At 52.5% G+C, this 20,079-nt stretch overlaps 1 protein-coding gene across 7 annotated transcripts in view; it reads left to right on the plus strand.

Moving 5' to 3' along the window:
* Positions 1-20,079, plus strand: part of XG (Xg glycoprotein (Xg blood group)) — a 34,236-nt gene that overhangs the window by 5,916 nt on the left and 8,241 nt on the right. For 3 of the 7 annotated variants that reach the window (XM_053891871.1, XM_053891870.1, XM_019431164.2), the window contains exons 2-8: positions 4,307-4,348; positions 4,818-4,841; positions 6,836-6,898; positions 8,712-8,774; positions 11,287-11,349; positions 15,193-15,255; positions 16,111-16,173. In XM_053891871.1, coding sequence (XP_053747846.1) covers positions 4,307-4,348; positions 4,818-4,841; positions 6,836-6,898; positions 8,712-8,774; positions 11,287-11,349; positions 15,193-15,255; positions 16,111-16,173 — 381 coding nt within the window. The remainder of the gene's footprint in view (positions 1-4,306; positions 4,349-4,817; positions 4,842-6,835; positions 6,899-8,711; positions 8,775-11,286; positions 11,350-15,192; positions 15,256-16,110; positions 16,174-20,079) is intronic. The other 4 variants (XM_053891874.1, XM_053891872.1, XM_053891873.1 and 1 more) reach the window with 3 other exon arrangements.

A 20,079-nucleotide genomic window follows, 5' to 3' on the forward strand; every position in this document is an offset into this window, starting at 1 on the left:
CCAGAGTGGGTCCCTCGAGGGCAGGTGACCCAGAAGGCTTGGTTTCCATTAACCCCGGTCCAGGGGCCATCAGTAAAACCCCTGTGCGAGGAAATGACAGAGGATGTTCCTATGGGGGCACAGCTACGGGGACGTTGCTTCAGAACAGCCTGGGCGAGGTCACAAGTGGGGGACGGGACACGTGACGGCCGCGCGGACGGTAATTACATTCCAGGGCGTTGTGAATCTGTTGCTAATGCTGTAATGGGTGCCAAAGCCTCAGATGTTAACCGTGGTTGCTTTTTATTTTTTCCTTTATTGTTTTGTGCTTTTAAGAGATCGCCTGAGGCTGATTTTCTCCTTTAGAAAGCAGTTGGGGCACGGGAGCTGGGGTGCAGTGTTTGGGGGAGGGGAGCTCGGGTGCAGCGTTGGGGGAGGGGAGCTCGGGTGCAGGGGCTGGGGGAGGGGAGCTCGGGCGCAGACCTCGCTCCTGGTCTGCGTGGACCCTGCGCTGCAAAGCCACACCCTCTTCAGGATCTGAGTTGTTACTATTGTTGCGACCACAACCGTGCTGTGCGTCCTGTTCATTTGAGGGTCTGGATAGAAACTTAGGGATTCCGGGCGTCAAAAGTCCATGAGGACCCAGGTTGGAGTCTCGTGGGGGTAGAGGGGCCGCCTCCTCGCGTTTACTTACTGGACACAATTCCTCCAAGAGCTACTCAACACCCCCCCCCCCCCGAACATTGTGGGGTTTGTGTGTGTGTGTGTGTGTGTGTTTGCGGGGAGGAGAGTGGGGGTCTTGTGGATAAGGCTAACCGCGAGCCTCCCGCTAGCAGGGACCAGGGTGAACGCGCGCGTCCCCAGGACGTCAGCTGGATCACCAACGTCCCCATCCCAGAATACAGGAGGCTACTTCGTCCCCCGGGGTCGCGGATCCAAAAACATGTGGGTTTGATTAAAAGTCCCCGAGGCAGATCAGAAACAGATCTTGGGACACGAGCCCGATCTCATGCTCTGAGTGGAGAATCATGCTGATGGAAACAACTGCCTCGGGAGCACCCTGCCCCCCCCCCAACCCCTCTCAGGTGTCCCCAGAGAGCAGCCCCAGGATCACCCATCCTCATACGAGTGAGCGAGCTTGCAGGCTGCCCCGTTCGCAGGACTGGATGGTCCCCATGCGGGCCCCTGATGGTAGCCAGGGTCACCAGCTTACGCAAGAGGTCCCGGGGAGACCCCCTCGCACCCCCGGCTGCGTGAGTCACGCTCACACATGTGGAGCCCGGGGAAGTTTCCAAAGCTGGGAAGGGCGCACCCAGGCCCTGGGGTCAGGCAGAGGCGGCTGTCAGGGTTCCCACACCCAGTGCATAGAGCCCCGGGTTGGGAACAGGCATTTGAGACACGCCAGGAGGGTGGGGCACATAACACAGCCCCCTCGGCTTATCCGGGACGAGGGGCGTGGCCGGAGCAGGTTGGCGGAGATTCCTGGGCGCTGGAGTAATCGCGGGGTGCTTGCAGCATCCGGGGCGGGGCGCACAGAGTGCGGCGATGGCTATTGGTGAGCCGTCAGGGCCTTCGGAAGGGGGGGGTGCAGGGGCTGTGCACCTGCCACGGCCCCGTGGAGCCCTGGGAGGGGGTATCTGCGCCCCTCCCCCCGCCTGCACAAGGGTGGACAGAGCATTCAGCATTCCAGGCTGTTCCCTGCACGCACGAGGAGCTCGCAGAGCCTGGCCAGGCGGAGGGGTGTCCGGAGGGACGCGGCACCTCCCAGACTTACAAAGCGGTTCTCTGTGCGGTTTGCTCGCGTCCGGACCGTGGGCCTCAGTTTGCCCTCCCTTCGGAGGCCTGTGGCTTGTCCTGGCTCAGGAGGCACCTGCCTGGGGACGTGCCGGCCCCCAGGGACCTGGCTCCCTCAGCAAAGAGAGTACAGCCCGTCACGTGGTATCGCAGTCGGGCGCTGACCCCAGGCGGGACCTGCAAACGGGCTCCAGTGCGGGTGCAACCCAGGCCCATGCGAGGAGGCCACCCGGTGTCGGGGGGAGGGGGGCACCTTCTTCGCCCACGCTCAGGCTCCCTCCGGGCGCAGGGTCAAGGCTGACGCTGCCAGGGGCTCCAGTGCAAATGCTGAGTCCGCCCTCAGGCTCCTGGTCTGCACCCTGCGCATGGTAACTGACCCACATGCTGCCGTGTGCGGAAGGCCTGCCTCGTGCAAATGCAGGATCGCCCAGAGTCACGTGGGCCGAGCTCAGACACATGTGATTCCCTTCTTGGAGGCATCTAGTCTCCGCCAGTCTGCCGACGCAGGAGCAAGCCGAGTCCTGGTCCCTTGGGTCGGGGCTGGTCTGGGTGTGCTTTGCAAACACTGGAATCTTCTGGAAACAGATAGAGGCGGTGGCTGCAGAGGGGTTCTTCATGTGTCTCCTTTACAAACACTGGAATCTTCTGCAAACAGATAGACGTGGCGAGTGCAGAGGGGATGCTCCTGGGTGTGCTTTGCAAACACTGGAATCTTCTGGAAACAGGAGGTGGCCACACAGGGGATGCTCCTGGGTCCCCTTTGCAAACGGTGGAATCTTCTGGAAACAGGAGATGGCTGCACAGGGGATGCTCCTGGGTCCCCTTTGCAAACACTGGAATCCTCTGGAAACAGAGGCGGTAGCTGCAGAGGGATGTTCCTGGGCCTCCTTTGCAAACACTGGAATCTTCTGGAAACAGGAGGTGGCCGCACAGGGGATGCTCCTGGGTCCCCTTTGCAAACGGTGGAATCTTCTGGAAACAGGAGATGGCTGCACAGGGGATGCTCCTGGGTCCCCTTTGCAAACACTGGAATCCTCTGGAAACAGAGGCGGTAGCTGCAGAGGGATGTTCCTGGGCCTCCTTTGCAAACACTGGAATCTTCTGGAAACAGGAGATGGCTGCACAGGGGATGTCCTGGGTCCCCTTTGCAAACGGTGGAATCTCCTGGAAGCAGAGGTGGTGGTTGCACAGGCTGTGAACGGGCTGTCCTAGTGTGCGCCTGAAATGCACGGGTGGCGTGATTGGCGAATGGTACCTCAGTGAAGCTGTTTTAGAAAAAGCTCTTCCCCCAAAGAGTCGATGGAAAGTGGCCGGAATCCAAAAGGCTCTGCGACGTTGTGATTAGGAAGCAGCAAAGGGACGGGGGCTGTGCAAGCAACGAACTCGGGGCAGCCCGGCCTCCCTCAGCTCATTGAAACGATTTTTTTGTGTTTACGTGAAATGCACGCGGGCACGGGAAGGAGGGGGGAAGGGGCTAGTTTGCGCGGTTTGGGAAAGGGTTTGGGGACAGTAGTGGAGAGCGACAGGACCGTGGTGGCCGGGCCGCATTCCGCTTCTGTCTGTCCCAGAGGGAAGGGAAATGCCCGCCCTTCTGGACAGATATTTCCCCGGAGCGTTTCCTAAGCTAGAAAACAGGGGAGAGGCTGGCTCCTCGCGGGGGGGGGGGGGGGGGGGGGGGCGCCTCCCCAAATTCGTGCAATGCAAGGACGAGCCGGAGGCCCGGGAAAGCCTTGGGGCCGAGCCCAGTTTGCAAGCGTCTGGCCACAAAGTGAAAGTAAGGCTCCCTTGGGAGGGGGAGGTTGGGGCTCCGGGTTCAGGAGGAGGAAACAAGCGCGTTCTGTGTCTTCTGGGAGGCGCTGTCTCGCGGGAGCTCAGCCGGGGGCCAGGCTGTGGCTTCAGGGGCAGAGGGGCAAGCCGCGACTCCTTGGTGGCACCCTGGGTCCCCGGCAGCCGATGGAGCGGCTCACGAGTAAAGCGGCGCCTTCCAAACGGCTCGCGGGCCACCTCCTCCGGGAAGCCCTCCGGGAGTGCTCGCACAGGTGCCTGTTTTGGGTCCGTCCCTGCGGCAGCCTGTCCCTCCCTGCAGGGCCGGTCACATGCCTGGGCCCCGTTGAAGAACCGGGAAGCGGGGTGCACGGGCTTCGTTGTCACACCCCCGGCTCCCAGCAGCGTTCGCGGAACGTGTGAATCCTTCAGGGGTTTCCAGAACATCCCTGTGTTGGTTCTGCTCCGCAGCTGGAGGCAGCTGAGATCCCAGAAGGATTTCTTCCTCCGTTCACACAGCCACGGAACGATAATCTGCCTTAAGATATGTGTTGAGTCGAGAGCCACCGGTGCCGGGAGAGGCCAGATTCTCATCTGACAAACACATTGGCCCTCCGCGGGGCTCACCGGGGGCTGCCCTTTGCACTGAGGCCCCTGCGTGGCTTAGCAAGTGGGAGGATGGGGCAGACCGGAGCAGCCAAGGGTCAGGAGCCAGCCCCCCTCCCCATTTCTCCTGACTGTGTGACTCACACCCTCTGTGCCCCCACAGGTCAACGTGACTTTGATTTGGCCGATGCCCTCGATGACCCCGGTGAGTGGCCGTATTTCTTGGGGGCGTTGGTTTGGGGTCTGGGGGGCCTCCCTGCTGGCGGGTTCGCGGGCACCTCCACCGACACGGCTGCTAGCTGTGCCCGTGGGGAAGGGGCACGTGATGGCAGAGATCCCAGCCCGGCCTTTCTGCCAGCCTGAGCCCGGCCAGACAGTGTGGCTGCTAGAAACCTGGCTATGTGGCTCCTTGAAGGGTCTGTCTCCCTCGCTAAACTTCCTCCCAGCCCCACAGCCCTACACAGCTCCCAGGAAGACCAGTAGGTATGGATTGTATGCACGTTTTCTTCCTTTTTCTTTTTTTTCCCTCCTAAATACAAATTGGAATTTGTGTCCGAAGCACGTAAAGTTTGGTGCCTTGAGATTTTTTGCTTTCTCTGAGGATGCGAACGATTCTTTGAGCTGTGGATAAATCCGTGATGCTCATTCAACTTGTTTTCTGTCTTTGTTCACAGAACCCACCAAGAAGCCAAGCTCAGGTGAGTGGCCATGAGGGTGGCCAGGAGTGAGCCCGCGCCTGGGAGTCCGGGGTGTTTATGGGGGGCTGCTGAGTGTGCAAAGGGGTGCAGATAGCTCCAAGCAGTCATTGGGGAAATGCAAATCAGAGTCCCCGGGAGACATCACCGCGTCCCTACCAGGACAGCTAGAATCAAAATGTGCAACGTAGCAAGCGTGGGTGAGGTGGGGAGAAATCAGAACCCACACCCTCCCGACCTCGTGCATGTGCTGGTAAGAATGGAAAACGGTGAGGCTGTGTGGAAAACACTGTGGCCTCAAACCAAATAGCTAAGAACAGAATTTCTATGGGACCCAGCAATGCCACGCCTACGTATAGACCAGCAAGAGTTGAAAACAGGGACTCCAGCAAATGTGGACATCCACGTTCACAGCACCGTGATTCACAATAGCAAAAAGGTGGTAATGACTTAATGTCCATGGAGGGAGGGAAAGATAGATGGGTGGATGGATGGATGGATGGGTGGTTGGGTGGGTGGGTGGATAAGTGGATGGACGATGGATGGATGGGTATATGGGCAGATAACTGGATGGGTGGATGGATGGATGGATGGATGGATGGATGGATGGGTAAGTCGGTGGGTGTATAAATGGGTAGGTTGTTGGACAGATGGATGGATACATGAATGTGTAGATGAAAGAAATGATGGACGGATGGATGGATGTATGGGGGGACGGATGCATGGGTGGATGGGTGCGTGGATGGGTGGTTGGATGGATGGATAGGTGAGTGGGTGGGTGGATAAGTGGATGGATGATGGATGGACAGGTGTATGGGCAGATAAGTGGATGGGTGAATGGATAGGTGGATGGTTGGATGGATGGATGGATGGAAGGATAGATGACTGTGGGTGGGTGTATAAGTGGGTAGGCTGTTGGACAGATGGATGGATACATGAATGTGTACATGAAAGAAATGATGGACGGATGGATGGATGCATGGGTGGATGGATGCATGGGTGAGTGGGTGGGTGGATAAGTGGATGGATAATGGATGGATGGGTGTATGGGCAGATAAGTGCATGGGTGAATGGATAGGTGGATGGTTGGATGGGTGGATGGATGGATGGATGCATGGATGGATGGATGGATTAATGGATGGATGGGTGGTTGGGTGGATGGATAGATGGGTGGATGATTGGATGGGTGCATGGGCAGATGAGTGGATGGGTGAATGGATAGGTGGATGGTTGGATGAGTCGGTGGGTGGATGGATGGCAGGATGGTTGGATGGGTGGGTGGATAATGGATGGATAGGTGTATGGGCAGATAAGTGGATGGGTGAATAGGTAGGTGGATGGTTGGATGGGTGGATGGATGGATGGTTGAATGGGTGGGTGGGTGGATGGATACAGGGATGGATGGATGGATGGATGGATGGATGGATGGATGGATGGGTGGATGGATAGATAGAATGGATGGGTGAATGGATGGATGGTTGCATGGATGCATGCATGCATGGATGCATGGATGGATGGGTGTATGGGCAGATGAGTGGATGGGTGAATGGATAGGTGGATGGTTGGATGGGTGAATGGATGGGTGGGTGGGTAGATGGATGGATGGATGCATGGATGCATGGATGCCTGGGTGGTTCGATGGGTCAATGGATGGATGGGTGGTTGGGTGGATGGATAGATGAATGGATGATTGGATGGGTGGATGGGCAGATGAGTGGATGGGTGAATGGATAGGTGTATGGGTGGTTGGGTGTGTGTGTGTGTGTGTGTGTGTGTGTGTGCACCCATGTGGGGTTTTTCTTGAAGTTCTAGTTTTGACATTTTTACACCCAGAGGCTCAGGGACGTTCTGTGGTCCATGATCATCTGTGACACCGCGGGCAGTAGATGTGAGTGCAACATCGAGGCGTCTATCGCGGTGTTGACGGTGTTCTATAACCTGCTGCGAACAGAAGGCTACTTTTCTCTGCTAAGAGGGCACTGTCATTTTCCCCGCAGATATCTACCCCAGACCGAAGCCCCCATATCACCCACAGCCAGGCATGCCCGACAACAGTGGAGGTAAGTCTTGTCCCCCTCCAGACTCCTCTCCACCCTGCTTGGATGAAGCCTGCCGTGTCTCCCCTGCGGGTTTTCCTCCAGCCGCCTTTGAAGTAGGGAATGGCTCTCCCTGCAGGAAACTGAGTCTCACCCGTAAGCAGGGGGAGCTGGCAGGGTGAACCCACAGCACGAATTTTATTTCCCGTTGCTCTGACCACTGCATAGTAGGGTCTGCTTGGCGGATAGTGAACGTTATTGAAATATATTTTTTAGAAATTTGTTTAATGTTTTTTTAAATTTATTTATGACACAGCAAGAGACAGAGAATGAGCAGGGAAGGGGAAGAGAAAGGGGAAAACACAGAATCCAAAGCAGACTCCAGGCTCTGTCTGAGCTGTCAGCACAGAGCCTGACGTGGGGCTCGAACTCACGGACTGCGAGATCATGAGCTGAGCTGAAGTCGGACGCTTAACCAACTGAGCCACCCAGGCGCCCCGCGATGCATTTTTAATTAGGCTGAGGACTTTTTCTTTTTCACTTGTTTGCACGGTTCCAAATTCTGTTCCCCCAAAAAGTCCACATGCATTGTGCTGTGTACTGTACATCATTTATCCTCAGTGTGTGCTTGGGTTCAAAGGCTTGGCAGACACTCTTCCCGTAGATTTCTTTAAAAAAGATTAAGTAAAAGGAAATATTGATGGTGGATGGATGGGTGGGTGGATGGATGGAGAGATAGAGATATGGATGGATGGATGGATAGATAGATAGATAGATAGATAGATGGATAGGTGGATAGGTGGATAGGTGGGTGGACAGATGGGTGGATGGGTTGGTGGATGGATGGATAGATAGGTGGATGGATGGATGGATAGATAGAGAGAGAGAGAGAGATGGATAGGTGGATGGATGGGTGGGTGGGCAGATGGGTGGATGGGCGGATGGGTGGGTGGGTGGATGGATGGATGGATGGATGGATGGACAGGTGGGTGGGTGGATGGACAGGTGGATGGGTAGGTGGGTGGATGGATAGATGGATGGATGGACGGATGGATGGATGGATGGATGGATGGATAGGTGGATGGATGGATGGACGGATACATACATACATACATATATACATAGGATGGATGGATGGTTGGATAGATGGACAGATAGGTGGGTGGATAGATGGATGGATGGGTAGGTGGATGGATGGGTGGATGGATAGATAGATAGATGGATAGGTGGATGGATGGGTGGGTGGGCAGATGGGTGGGTGGGTGGATGGATGGACAGGTGGGTGGGTAGATGGACAGGTGGATGGGTACGTGGGTGGATGGATAGATGGATGGATGGACGCATGGATGGATGGATGGATGGATGGATAGATAGGTGGATGGATGGATAGATACATACATACATACATACATACATACATATGATGGATGGATGGATGGATGGATGGATAGATGGATGGACAGACGGGTGGGTGGATAGATGGATGGATGGGTAGGTGGATGAATGGATGTATGGATGGATAGATAGATAGATGATAGATAGATAGATGGATGGATAGGTGGACGGATGGGTGGGTGGATGAGCGGTTAGAGTGTGTGTGTGTCTGTGTGTGTGTGTGTGTGTGTGTGTGCGCGTGCACCCTTGTGGGGTTTTTCTTTAAGTTCTAGTTTTGAGATTTTTACATCCAGAGATTCAGGGACGTTCCATGGTCCATGGTCATCTGTGACACCACGGGCAGCAGATGTGAGTGCAGTAGAGCCTCTATCGTGATCTACAGGATGCTGCGAACAGAAGGCTACTTTTCTCTGCTAAGAGGGCACTGTCATTTTCCCCGCAGGCATCTACCCCAGACCGAAGCCCCCGTATCACCCACAGCCAGGCATGCCCGACAACAATGGAGGTAAGTCTTGTTCCCCTCCAGACTCCTCTCCACCCTGCTTGGATGAAGCCTGCCGTGTCTCCCCTGCGGGTCTTCCTCCAGCCGCCTTTGAAGTAGGGAACGGCTTTCCCTGCAGGAAACCGAGTCTCACCCGTAAGCAGGGGGAGCTGGCAGGGTGAACCCACAGCATGCATTTTATTTCCTGTTGCTCTGACCGCTGCAAAGTAGGGTGTGCTTGGCGGATAGTGAACGTTATTGCGATGCATTTTTTAAAAATCTGTTTAATGTTTTTTTAATTTATTTTTGAGACAGAGAGAGACAGAGAATGAGCAGGGAAGGGGAAGAGAGAGAGGGAAACACAGAATCCAAAGCAGGCTCCAGGCTCTGTTTGAGCTATCAGCACAGAGCCTGATGCGGGGCTCAAACTCACGGACTTCGAGATCATGAGCTGAGCTGAAGTCGGACGCTTAACCAACTGAGCCACCCAGGCACCCTCCGATGCATTTTTAATTAGGCTGAGGACTTTTCCTTTTTTGCTTGTTTGCACAGTTCCAAATTCTGTCCCCCCAAAAAGTCCACATGCATTGTGCTGTGTACTGTACATCATTTATCCTCAGTGTGTGCTTGGGTTCAAAGGCTTGGCAGACACTGTTCCTGTAGATTTCTTTAAAAAGATTAAGTAAAAGGAAATATTGATGGTGGATGGATGGGTGGGTGGGTGGGTGGATGGATGGATGGATGGACAGGTGGACAGGTGGATGGGTGGATGGATAGATGGATAGATAGATAGATAGATAGATAGATAGATGGATGGGCGGATGAGTGGATGGGTGGATGGATGGGTGGACTGACGGGTGGGTGGGTGGATGGATGGACAGGTGGGTGGATAGATGGACAGGTGGATGGGTGGGTGGGTGGGTGGATGTGTGGATGGATGGGTGGGTGGGCAGATGAGTGGTTGGGTGGATGGGTGGGTGGATGGATGGATGGATGGATGGATGGGTAGATGGATGGACAGGTGAATGGGTGGGTGGGTGGATGGATGGATGGATGGGTGGATGGATATATGGATGGATAGATGGGTAGGTGGATGGATGGGTGGGTGGGCAGATGAGTGGATGGGGGATGGGTGGATGGGTAGATGGATGGACAGGCGAATGTGTGGGTGGGTAGATGGATGCATAGATAGATAGATAGATAGATAGATAGATAGATATGATGGATGGATGGATGGATGGATGGATGGATGGACTGACAGACAGACAGGATTCATAGATCAATGGATGGATGGATGGATAGATAGATAGATAGATAGGCAGGCAGATGAGTGGATGGGTGGATGGGTGGGTGGGTGGGTGGATGATGGATGGATGGATGGATGGATGGATGGATGGACGGGTGGGTGGATGAATGGATGGATGGGTCGATGGATGGGTGGGTGGGCAGATGAGTGGATGGGTGGATGGGCGGGTGGGTGGATGGAAGAATGGATGGACGGTGGGTAGATGGATGGATGGGTGGGTGGATGGATGGATGGATGGATGGTTGGACTGATGGGTGTGTGGGTGGATTAATGGACAAGTGGATTGGTGGGTGGGTGTATGGATAGATGGATGGATGGATAGATGGATAGATAGATAGATGATAGATGGATAACTGGATAAGTGGATGGATGGGGGGTGGGCAGATGAGTGGATGGCTGGATGGGTGGGTGGATGGATGGACAGGTGGATGGGTGGGTGAGTGGATGGATAGATGGATGGATGGATGGATGGATGGATGGATGGATAGATAGGTGGATAAGTAGATGGATAGGTGGGTGGGCAGATGAGTGGATGGGTGGGTGGGTGGGTGGGTGGATGGGTAGATGGATAGACGGGTGGGTGGATTGATGGACAAGTGGATTAGTTGGTGGGTGCATGGATAGATGCATGGATGGATGGGTGGATGGATGGATAGATAGATAGATAGATGGATAGGTAGATAGGTGGATGGATGGGTGGGTGGGCAGATGAGTAGATGGTTGGGTGGGTGGGTGGATGGGTGGACGGGTGGATGGATGGACAGGTGGGTGGATGGATGGATCGATGGGCAGATGAGAGAATGATGGATGGATGGATAGATGGATAGGTGGATTGACGGGTGCATGGATGGGTGGATGGACGAGTGGATGGAGGGTGGGTGGGTGGATGGGTGGTTGGATGGTTGGATAGATGGATAGGTGGATGGACGGGTGGACGGATGGACGGATGGATGGGTGGGTGGATGAGTGGTTAGAGTGTGTGTGTGTCTGTGTGTGTGTGTGTGTGTGAGTGCACACCCACGTGGGGTTTTTCTTGAAGTTCTAGTTTTGACATTTTTACACCCAGAGGCTCAGGGACGTTCTGTGGTCCATGATCATCTGTGACACCGCGGGCAGTAGATGTGAGTGCAATATCGAGGCGTCTGTCGCGGTGTTGACGGTGTTCTATAACCTGCTGCGAACAGAAGGCTACTTTTCTCTGCTAAGAGGGCACTGTCATTTTCCCCGCAGATATCTACCCCAGACCGAAGCCCCCGTATCACCCACAGCCAGGCATGCCCGACAACAGTGGAGGTAAGTCTTGTCCCCCTCCAGACTCCTCTCCACCCTGCTTGGATGAAGCCTGCCGTGTCTCCCCTGCGGGTTTTCCTCCAGCCGCCTTTGAAGTAGGGAATGGCTCTCCCTGCAGGAAACCGAGTCTCACCCGTAAGCAGGGGGAGCTGGCAGGGTGAACCCACAGCACGCATTTTATTTCCCGTTGCTCTGACCACTGCAAAGTAGGGTCTGCTTGGCGGATAGTGAACGTTATTGAAATGCATCTTTAATGAGGCTGAGGACTTTTCCTTTTTCGCTTGTTTCCACGGTTCCCAATTCTGTCCCGTAAAAAAGCCCACCTGGGGTGTGCTGTGTACTGTACATCATTTATCCTCAGTGTGTGCTTGGGTTCAAAGGCTTGGCAGACACTGTTCCCATGGATTTCTTTAAAAAAAAAAAAAGTTAAAAAAAATTAAAACAAAACAAAACAAAAACAAAAAAAAAGTTAACTGAAAGGAAACATTGACGGACAAAGTCAGTAAAGTCCTTAGCAATTCAAAAGCGCTGAAAACGTAAAACCAGACCGGGTTAGGGCCGCGTGAAGCAGGGCTAAGTCAAAGCCTTCCAGAAGCGGTCCTGGAATCCCGTTCTGGCGCTGCCATGCGTGAAAATTCATCTCCTCGAGGAGGGGCTGCCCAGCGTCAGGACCAGGGTCCAAGGAAGCCGATACCTAATTGAAAATCAACAGTAGCATCCACGGCCGCGGTTAACGGTGCTTTTGTCACCATGCACCCTCACCTTTTAAAACTTTCTGTCCGGCATTAACACCTCCAAGTGCCTGAGCCTTTCCTCTTCCTGGAAGTCACTTTTTTTTAATTTTTAAAAATGTTTTTATTTAGTTTTGAGAGATAGAGACAGAGCGTGAGCGGGGGAAGGGCAGAGAGAGAGGGAGACACAGAATCCGAAGCAGGTTCCGGGCTCCGAGCAGTCAGCATGGAGCCCGACACGGGGCTTGAACTGACGAACAGTGAGATCATGACCTGAGCCGAAGTTGGACACTGAACTGACTGAGCCACCCAGGCGCCCCGGAAATTACTTTTAAAGTCTTGTTCCACGAGGAATCCACGGGAGTCCCTCACAGGAAGTGTTTCTTGCTCCCGGTGTGGGGGAAATGGGGGGTTAAATGTATATGATGAATCAGCGGAACGGGGTGACTCAGTCCCCGGGGAAGTGAGGGGCGAGGCCCAGCGTGGGAGGGGACCCTCTGTGACTCAGGGCGCCAGCTGCCGATGCCATCTGGGAGCTGTTTTCACGCTTTGCTTAAACTCAGCGCACACACGAAACCGAGAGGGCGGGGGAGGTTGGTGAGAAGGTGATTAGGGCAACCGGCCCCCCGAAGTCCCTCGCTTGGCCCCTGGCTCGCCCCGGGGCTCCTGGATGTGTCCCTTGAGAAGGAAGACGCATCGTTGACAGCGGCCCTGAAAAGTCCCTTGGGTGTGGGGCGTTCCGGAACGTTCTGTTCCAAAAGGCAGATGGTCACAGATGAGCCACGTTGAGAAAGGGCCTCCAGATGGAACGCTGTGGCGTTTTCTGCCAGGGGCCACCTGCTGTGACGTGTGGCTGCTGGGCGATTTATCGGGGGGCCCCGATGCAGCGAGAATGAGTTCTGGATCCTTTAGGACGAATACGGGCCCCCCTGAGCTCGGTGGTGGGGTCTCTGACACACGGACGTAGGAGAACCTCAGATTCTCCCCTGCACACACCTGCTCCCTGAGGACACTCCTTCTGGGCGTCCCCCTGAGCTCCTGCTGTTTATACCTGCCCCTTCCAGAACCTCCGGGTTCGCTCTCTGATTCTCTCATCTGACGCCAGCAGCGGGGTCCCCACACTGGCTTCCAAGCAACCAGGAGGGGGCCACGGAGGGATGTGCCCCCACCCCGTCCCCCCATTTGCACGTTGAATCCCTAACCTTCAGGACCTCCCGATGGGACTCTAGTTACATATGGGGTCTTTGGGGAGGTAAATGGGTCCAGATGAGGTTCTTTAGGGTGGGTCCTGGGACCATAACACCCGTGTCCTTCGAAGAAGAGATCAGGACACGGACACGCACGGAGAGAAGGCCACGTGAGGACACGGGGAGAACACGGCGTCTACATGCCAAGCAGGGAGGCCTCAGGAGGAACCAGCCTCTGCCCTGCCTGGATCTCAGACCCCCAGCCTCCAGTCCCGCCTGGATCGAGCCTCCCAGCCTCCAGTCTTGCCTGGATCTCAACCTCCCAGCCTCAGCCCTGCCTGGATCTCAGGTTCTAGGCCTCAGCCTTACCTAGACCTCAGACTCCCAGCCTCCACCCCTCCTGGATCTCAGACTCCCAGCCTCCAGTCCTGCCTGGATCTCAACCTCCCAGCCTCGGCCCTGCCTGGATCTCAGGTTCTAGGCCTCAGCCTTACCTAGACCTCAGACTCCCAGCCTCCACCCCTCCTGGATCTCAGACTCCCAGCCTCCAGTCCTGCCTGGATCTCAACCTCCCAGCCTCGGCCCTGCCTGGATCTCAGGTTCTAGGCCTCAGCCTTACCTAGACCTCAGACTCCCAGCCTCTGCCCTGCCTGGATCTCAGCCTCCCAGCTTTGACTCCTCCTGGATCTCAGTCTCTCAGCCTCAGCCCTGCCTGGATGTCAGACTCCCAGCCTCAGCCCTGCCTGGATCTCAGACCCCCCCAGCCTTGGCCCTGCCTGGATCTCAGACCCCCAGCCTCTGCCCTGCCTGGATATCAGACCCCCAGCCTCGGCCCTGCCTGGATCTCAGGTTCTAAGCCTGAGCCCTACCTGGACCTCAGACTCCCAGCTTCGGCCCTGCCTGGATCTCAGACCCCCAGCCTCGGCCCCTCTTGGATTTCAGACCCCAAGCTTTACCACATCCTGGATCTCAACCTCCCCGCCTCAGACCTGCCTGGATCTCAGACTCCCAGCCTCAGCCCTGCCTTGATCTCAGCCCCCCAGCTTCGGCCCTGCCTGGATCACAGATCCCCCAGTCTTGGCCCTGCCTGGATCTCAGCCCCCTAGCCTCAGCCCTGCTTGGATCTCATACTCCCAGCCTCAGCCGTGCCTGGATCTGAGACCCCCCCCAGCCTCAGCCCCTCCTGGATCTCAGACCCCCCAGCCTCAGCCCTGCCTGGACCTCAGCCTCCCAGTTTCAGCCCTGCCTGGACCTCAGACCCCCAGCCTCAGCCCCTCCTGGATCTCAGCCTCCCAGCCTCAGCCCTTCCTGGATCTTACCCTCTCAGCTTGCAGGACCAGGAGGGGATCCATGTGTCTTCAGCCTCGTTTGTGGTGTTTGTTGTGGCCACGGTATGAAATCGATACGGAAGCTTTGCCTTCAGGGAAATTGCTTCCAACCCTAAACAAGGCCGTCTCTACAGTTTTGCATCTCGAAGTTCCCCTTTCGAAAAACCTTGTGCTTAGGCGATCGGTTTCCCTGGGAGGCTGGGGGTGAAGTTCCACACCCCGCGGAGGTCTCAGGGTCGGATGCCCCCCGGGGGCAGACCTGCATGATGTGGGGGAAATACACCGAATGGGCCCCACCCTGGGAGGGCGCCCCGTTTGCAAGGCGGCTCCCAGAAGCGTTTTGTGCAGGCTCGTTCCCCAGATACGCGGGGTGGGCGGTCCCCCAGGAGGCGATGCGGGTAGTCGAGCTGGCCGGGAGCGAGGGACAGGTCACCCCGAGGAGGGCACGCGTCCCTGCTGCGGCCGCTGGCTCTCCGGACAGACCACTGAGGTCTGGGTGGCAGGCTCAGCGTGTGGGGCTGTGCTTCGTCAGTTGTGCGGCTGGCCGATGGCCGAAAGGCCTCGTTACTTTCCTGAAATCGCGGCGTTGTGTTCCGACAGGCATCTACCCCCGGCCGAGGCCACCCCCGCGCCCCCAGCCCGGCGGTTCCGACAGCGGTGGAGGTAAGCGCACGGAGACGCGTTTGAGAAGCCCTCGGGGTGCACGGGGTGTGGCCTTTTCTCACGCCTGGAATTGTCCCCTTGGTGGTGCGATGTTAGTAAGGGCTCATGATGGAGGCTGTTCTCTGCTCACACGTATTTCGGGAGATGCCCCTTTAAGCAAAATCAGTGAGATGTCATGAGCCGTCCAGAGCGGGAAAGCCCTTTCCTGGGGTCCCCAGTGCTCGGGGCAGCGTCGCTGAGGGAGAAGTTCTTGCAGAGAGAAATCAGAGAAGCCTCTACAGGCCTTTTCCATGTCATAGTTTTATCAAATTGAGCACTTACTATGTGCCTGCAGGGAGGAAATGCCGAGCGTTTAATTAAGCACTTACTATGTGCTTTCATGGAGGACTTTGAACGCGGTTAATTGAGCACTCTGTATGGGCCAAGCCTGCTGCTGGGCATGGGGGTTCGGTCATCATCGACGGCATGTGGCCCCCTGCAGCGTGCTAGGGGGCAGAAACAAATGGATGGATATGTGTGGGAGGCGTGGGGCAGGAAGCGCAGCCTGTGTTGAGAGCAGAGGGCATGTGCAAAGGTCCTGGGGTTGGGCGTCGTCTTCTCCGTTTTGCATCTCCCTTGATCAGACGGGGTCCGTCCCACCAACTGCCCTTCCCGGGATGCTGGGTCCCCCCCCCGCCCCCCGCGCTCTCCCCGCAGGAATGATGGCATCCCACCCACAGTTTGGTTCCGGCGCCCTGGCGTCCTGGAAAGGGTCCGCCCGGCCCTCCGTAAGCTGCCCGCGTCGGGTCACACGGGCTGGGTTTACAGGGGGGTGTCTGCGGGGGTTTGAGGAGTGCTCTGTGCTGCACCCTGCAGGTTACTTTGGGAACAGGGACCAGGATGACGGCCGCTACCCGCCCAGGCCCAGGCCGCCCGCAGGTACGCCCATGGCTTCTCTCACTTGACTGGGGGGAGGGCGCGGGTCCCGCCTGGGTGCAAGGTGCACCCCGCGAACATGGGGTGCGGGGCGTCCCCTCCGATGCTGCAGCGCAGTGGCCCTCACACCACTGACGCTCTGGAGGCGCAGGTTGCGGGCGAGACTGGAAACGGGGCAGATTCCCCTGGAAGGTGGTGGTGGCGTGTGTACGCACGTGTGCGCGGCGTGTGCCCGAATGGACCTGTGTGTGCGCATACCTTTACGGCCTCTGCACGGACGTGTGCATACGGGCCTTTATGCATACACTTCCATACGTCCGCGTATCCACGTACCGCTTTGTGTGCAGGGCTTTATGTACGCACGTCTCTCCAAATCTGCATGTATGCACGCCTCCCTTTATGTAAATACACACGTCTGGATACATAAGTCCCTGTACCTTTCTTTACGTATCCATCCCTTTATGTATATTTACATATACACCTCTGGATACATAAATTTCTGTCACTTTGTTTATGTATCTATCCCTTTATGTATATTTACATATACACCTCTGGATACATAAGTCCCTGTATCTTTCCTTACATATCTATCCCTTTATGTATATTTACATACACACCTGTGTATACATAAGTCCCTGTATCTTTCCTTACATATCTATCCCTTTATGTACATTTACATATACACCTCTGGATACATAAGTCCCTGTATCTTTCTTTACATATATATCCCTTTATGTATATTTACATATACACCTCTGGATACATAAATTTCTGTAACTTTGTTTACATATATATCCCTTCATGTATATTTACATATACAGCTCTGAATACATAAGTCCTTGTATCTGTCTTTACATATATATCCCTTTATGTATATTTACATATACACCTCTGGATACATAAATCCCTGTATCTTTCTTTACGTATCTATCCCTTTATGTACATTTACATATACACCTCTGGATACATAAGTCTCTGTATCTTTCTTTACATATATACCCATTTATGTATATTTACATATACACCTCTGGATACATAAGTCCCTGTATCTTTCTTTACTATCTATCCCTTTATGTATATTTACATACACACCTGTGTATACATAGGTCCCTGTATCTTTCTTTACGTATCTATCCCTTTATGCATATTTACATATACACCTCTGGATACATAAATCCCTGTATCTTTCTTTACGTATCTATCCCTTTATGTACATTTACATATACACCTCTGGATACATAAGTCTCTGTATCTTTCTTTACATATATACCCATTTATGTATATTTACATATACACCTCTGGATACATAAGTCCCTGTATCTTTCCTTACGTATCTATCCCTTTGTGCATATTTACATATACACCTCTGGATACATAAATCCCTGTATCTTTCTTTACGTATCTATCCCTTTATGTACATTTACATATACACCTCTGGATACATAAGTCCCTGTATCTTTCTTTACTATCTATCCCTTTATGTATATTTACATACACACCTGTGTATACATAGGTCCCTGTATCTTTCTTTACATATCTATCCCTTTATGCATATTTACATATACACCTCTGGATACATAAGTCCCTGTATCTTTCTTTACATATCTATCCCTTTATGTATATTTACATACACACCTGTGTATACATAAGTCCCTGTATCTTTCCTTACATATCTATCCCTTTATGTATATTTACATATACACCTCTGGATACATAAGTCCCTGTATCTTTCTTTACGTATATATCCCTTTATGTATATTTACATACACACCTCTGGAAACATAAATCCCTGTGTCTTTCTTTACATATATATCCCTTTACACATATTTACATATACACCTCTGGATACATAAATTTCTGTAACTTTGTTTACGTATATATCCCTTCATGTATATTTACATATACACCTCTGGATACATAAGTCCCTGTATCTTTCTTTACATATATATCAATTTATGTATATTTACATACACACCTGTGTATACATAAGTCCCTGTATCTTTCTTTACATATCTATCCCTTTATACATATTTACATATACACCTCTGGATACATAAGTCCCTGTATCTTTCCTTACATATATATCCCTTTATGTATATTTACATATACACCTCTGGATACATAAATCCCTGTATCTTTCTTTACATATATATCCATTTATGTATATTTACATATACACCTCTGGATACATAAGTCCCTGTATCTTTCTTTATGTATATATTCCTTTATATATATTTACATGTACATCTTTATATACATAAGATGTATGTACATATGTACATACATAAGATGTATGTACATATTTTGATATATTTATACTTATGTATATATCGTGTTACATATGTTTACATAAACACGTTTATATATGAATATATCTTTATATATCTTTTTGTATATGTACCTTTATATACATATGCACATATTTGTATGTCTTTATATTTATCATATATCCGTTTTTATATATTTATATATACACATTTATATGTGTATGTACATATTTATACATCTCTGCATATACACCTTTTATAAATACATACGTGTTTATATACAGTGTGTATACATACCTTTATGTATGTGTTTCCATATATCTTTATATTTATGTATATATACTTGTATGTGCATGATTATAGATAGACTTTATATCACTACTTTTGTACATATCTTTATACATGTGTATAGATGCATTTTTATATATGTGTATACATACCTTTATATATGGACATATACACAGCTTTATATATCTGTGTATGTATTTTGAGTGTATATATACTGTTATATATAGGTGTATTTTTATATGTAGTTATTTGTATATCTCTATGTATACTTATATACCTTTATCCATACGTATGTATACTTTTATGTGTGTGTATCATTATATATGTAGTTTTAGATAAATATATCTTTATTTGTGTATATGTATATTTATCTGTAGGTATATTTTTATATATAGTTATTTGTATATCTCTATGTATACTTATATACCTTTATACATACATATGTATATTTTTATATGTGTGTCATTATATAAGTAGTTTCAGATAAATAATATCTATATCTGTGTGTGTGTATATCTACTTTTACATATGTAGATATGTATATTTGTGTGTATATCTATGTGTGTGTATTTATCCACACACACACCCTCACACACATACACATACACACGTGCATAGAAAGCTTTCATGCAGTGTTTTCTGTGTGACTGGGAAGTGACCCCCTTCACAGGCATTTTCATACATGAATAAAAGCACACGCTCTCCGCGAGACAGACGGGTGCTGTGTCCACCAGCGGGTAACGTATGAGGCTCTCGTGCATGGCTGTGAGGTTTCTGCGATAATAATGCGTAGCCTTTGGTACAGAGCACTGATGGTGGGGACCGCCTTCCCAGCCTTCCTTCTCAGAACGGTGACCCTGTGTCTGGGTCTCTGGTCCTGCTCAGATGTCTCTGCAGGACAGGGATGGATGCACCTGCATTTATCTGGTGCCATCAGGATACATACGTGCCCTCTGAAGGCACAAACCTTTTTCTTTTTTGTTAATTTTTCAAATGTTTATTTTTGAGAGAGAGAGAGTGTGTGAGCAGGGTAGGGACAGAGAGACAGGGAGACACAAAATCTGAACCACGCTCCAGGCTCCAGGCTCCGAGCTGTCAGCCCAGAGCCCGACGTGGGGCTCGAACCCATAAACCGGGAGATCATGACCTGAGCCGAAGTCCGATATTTAACCGCCTGAGCCCCGTCAGGCACCCCGCACAGAGCTTTCTGTGGGGGTGCCTGCCTGGGCATGAATTTTCCTACAGAAAGCTGTGACTTTGGGGGGACCCTGGGATGTGCCCTCATGGCCCCTGCTCTTGGCTGCCGTATGGGGCTCCCTTTGGGGTGACTCCTGGGCATGGCTTGGTGCCGTCA

Source organism: Panthera pardus, unplaced genomic scaffold (genome assembly GCF_024362965.1).
Source record: "Panthera pardus isolate Hobbes unplaced genomic scaffold, ASM2436296v1 HiC_scaffold_27, whole genome shotgun sequence".
Classification (NCBI taxonomy): Eukaryota; Metazoa; Chordata; class Mammalia; order Carnivora; family Felidae; genus Panthera; species Panthera pardus.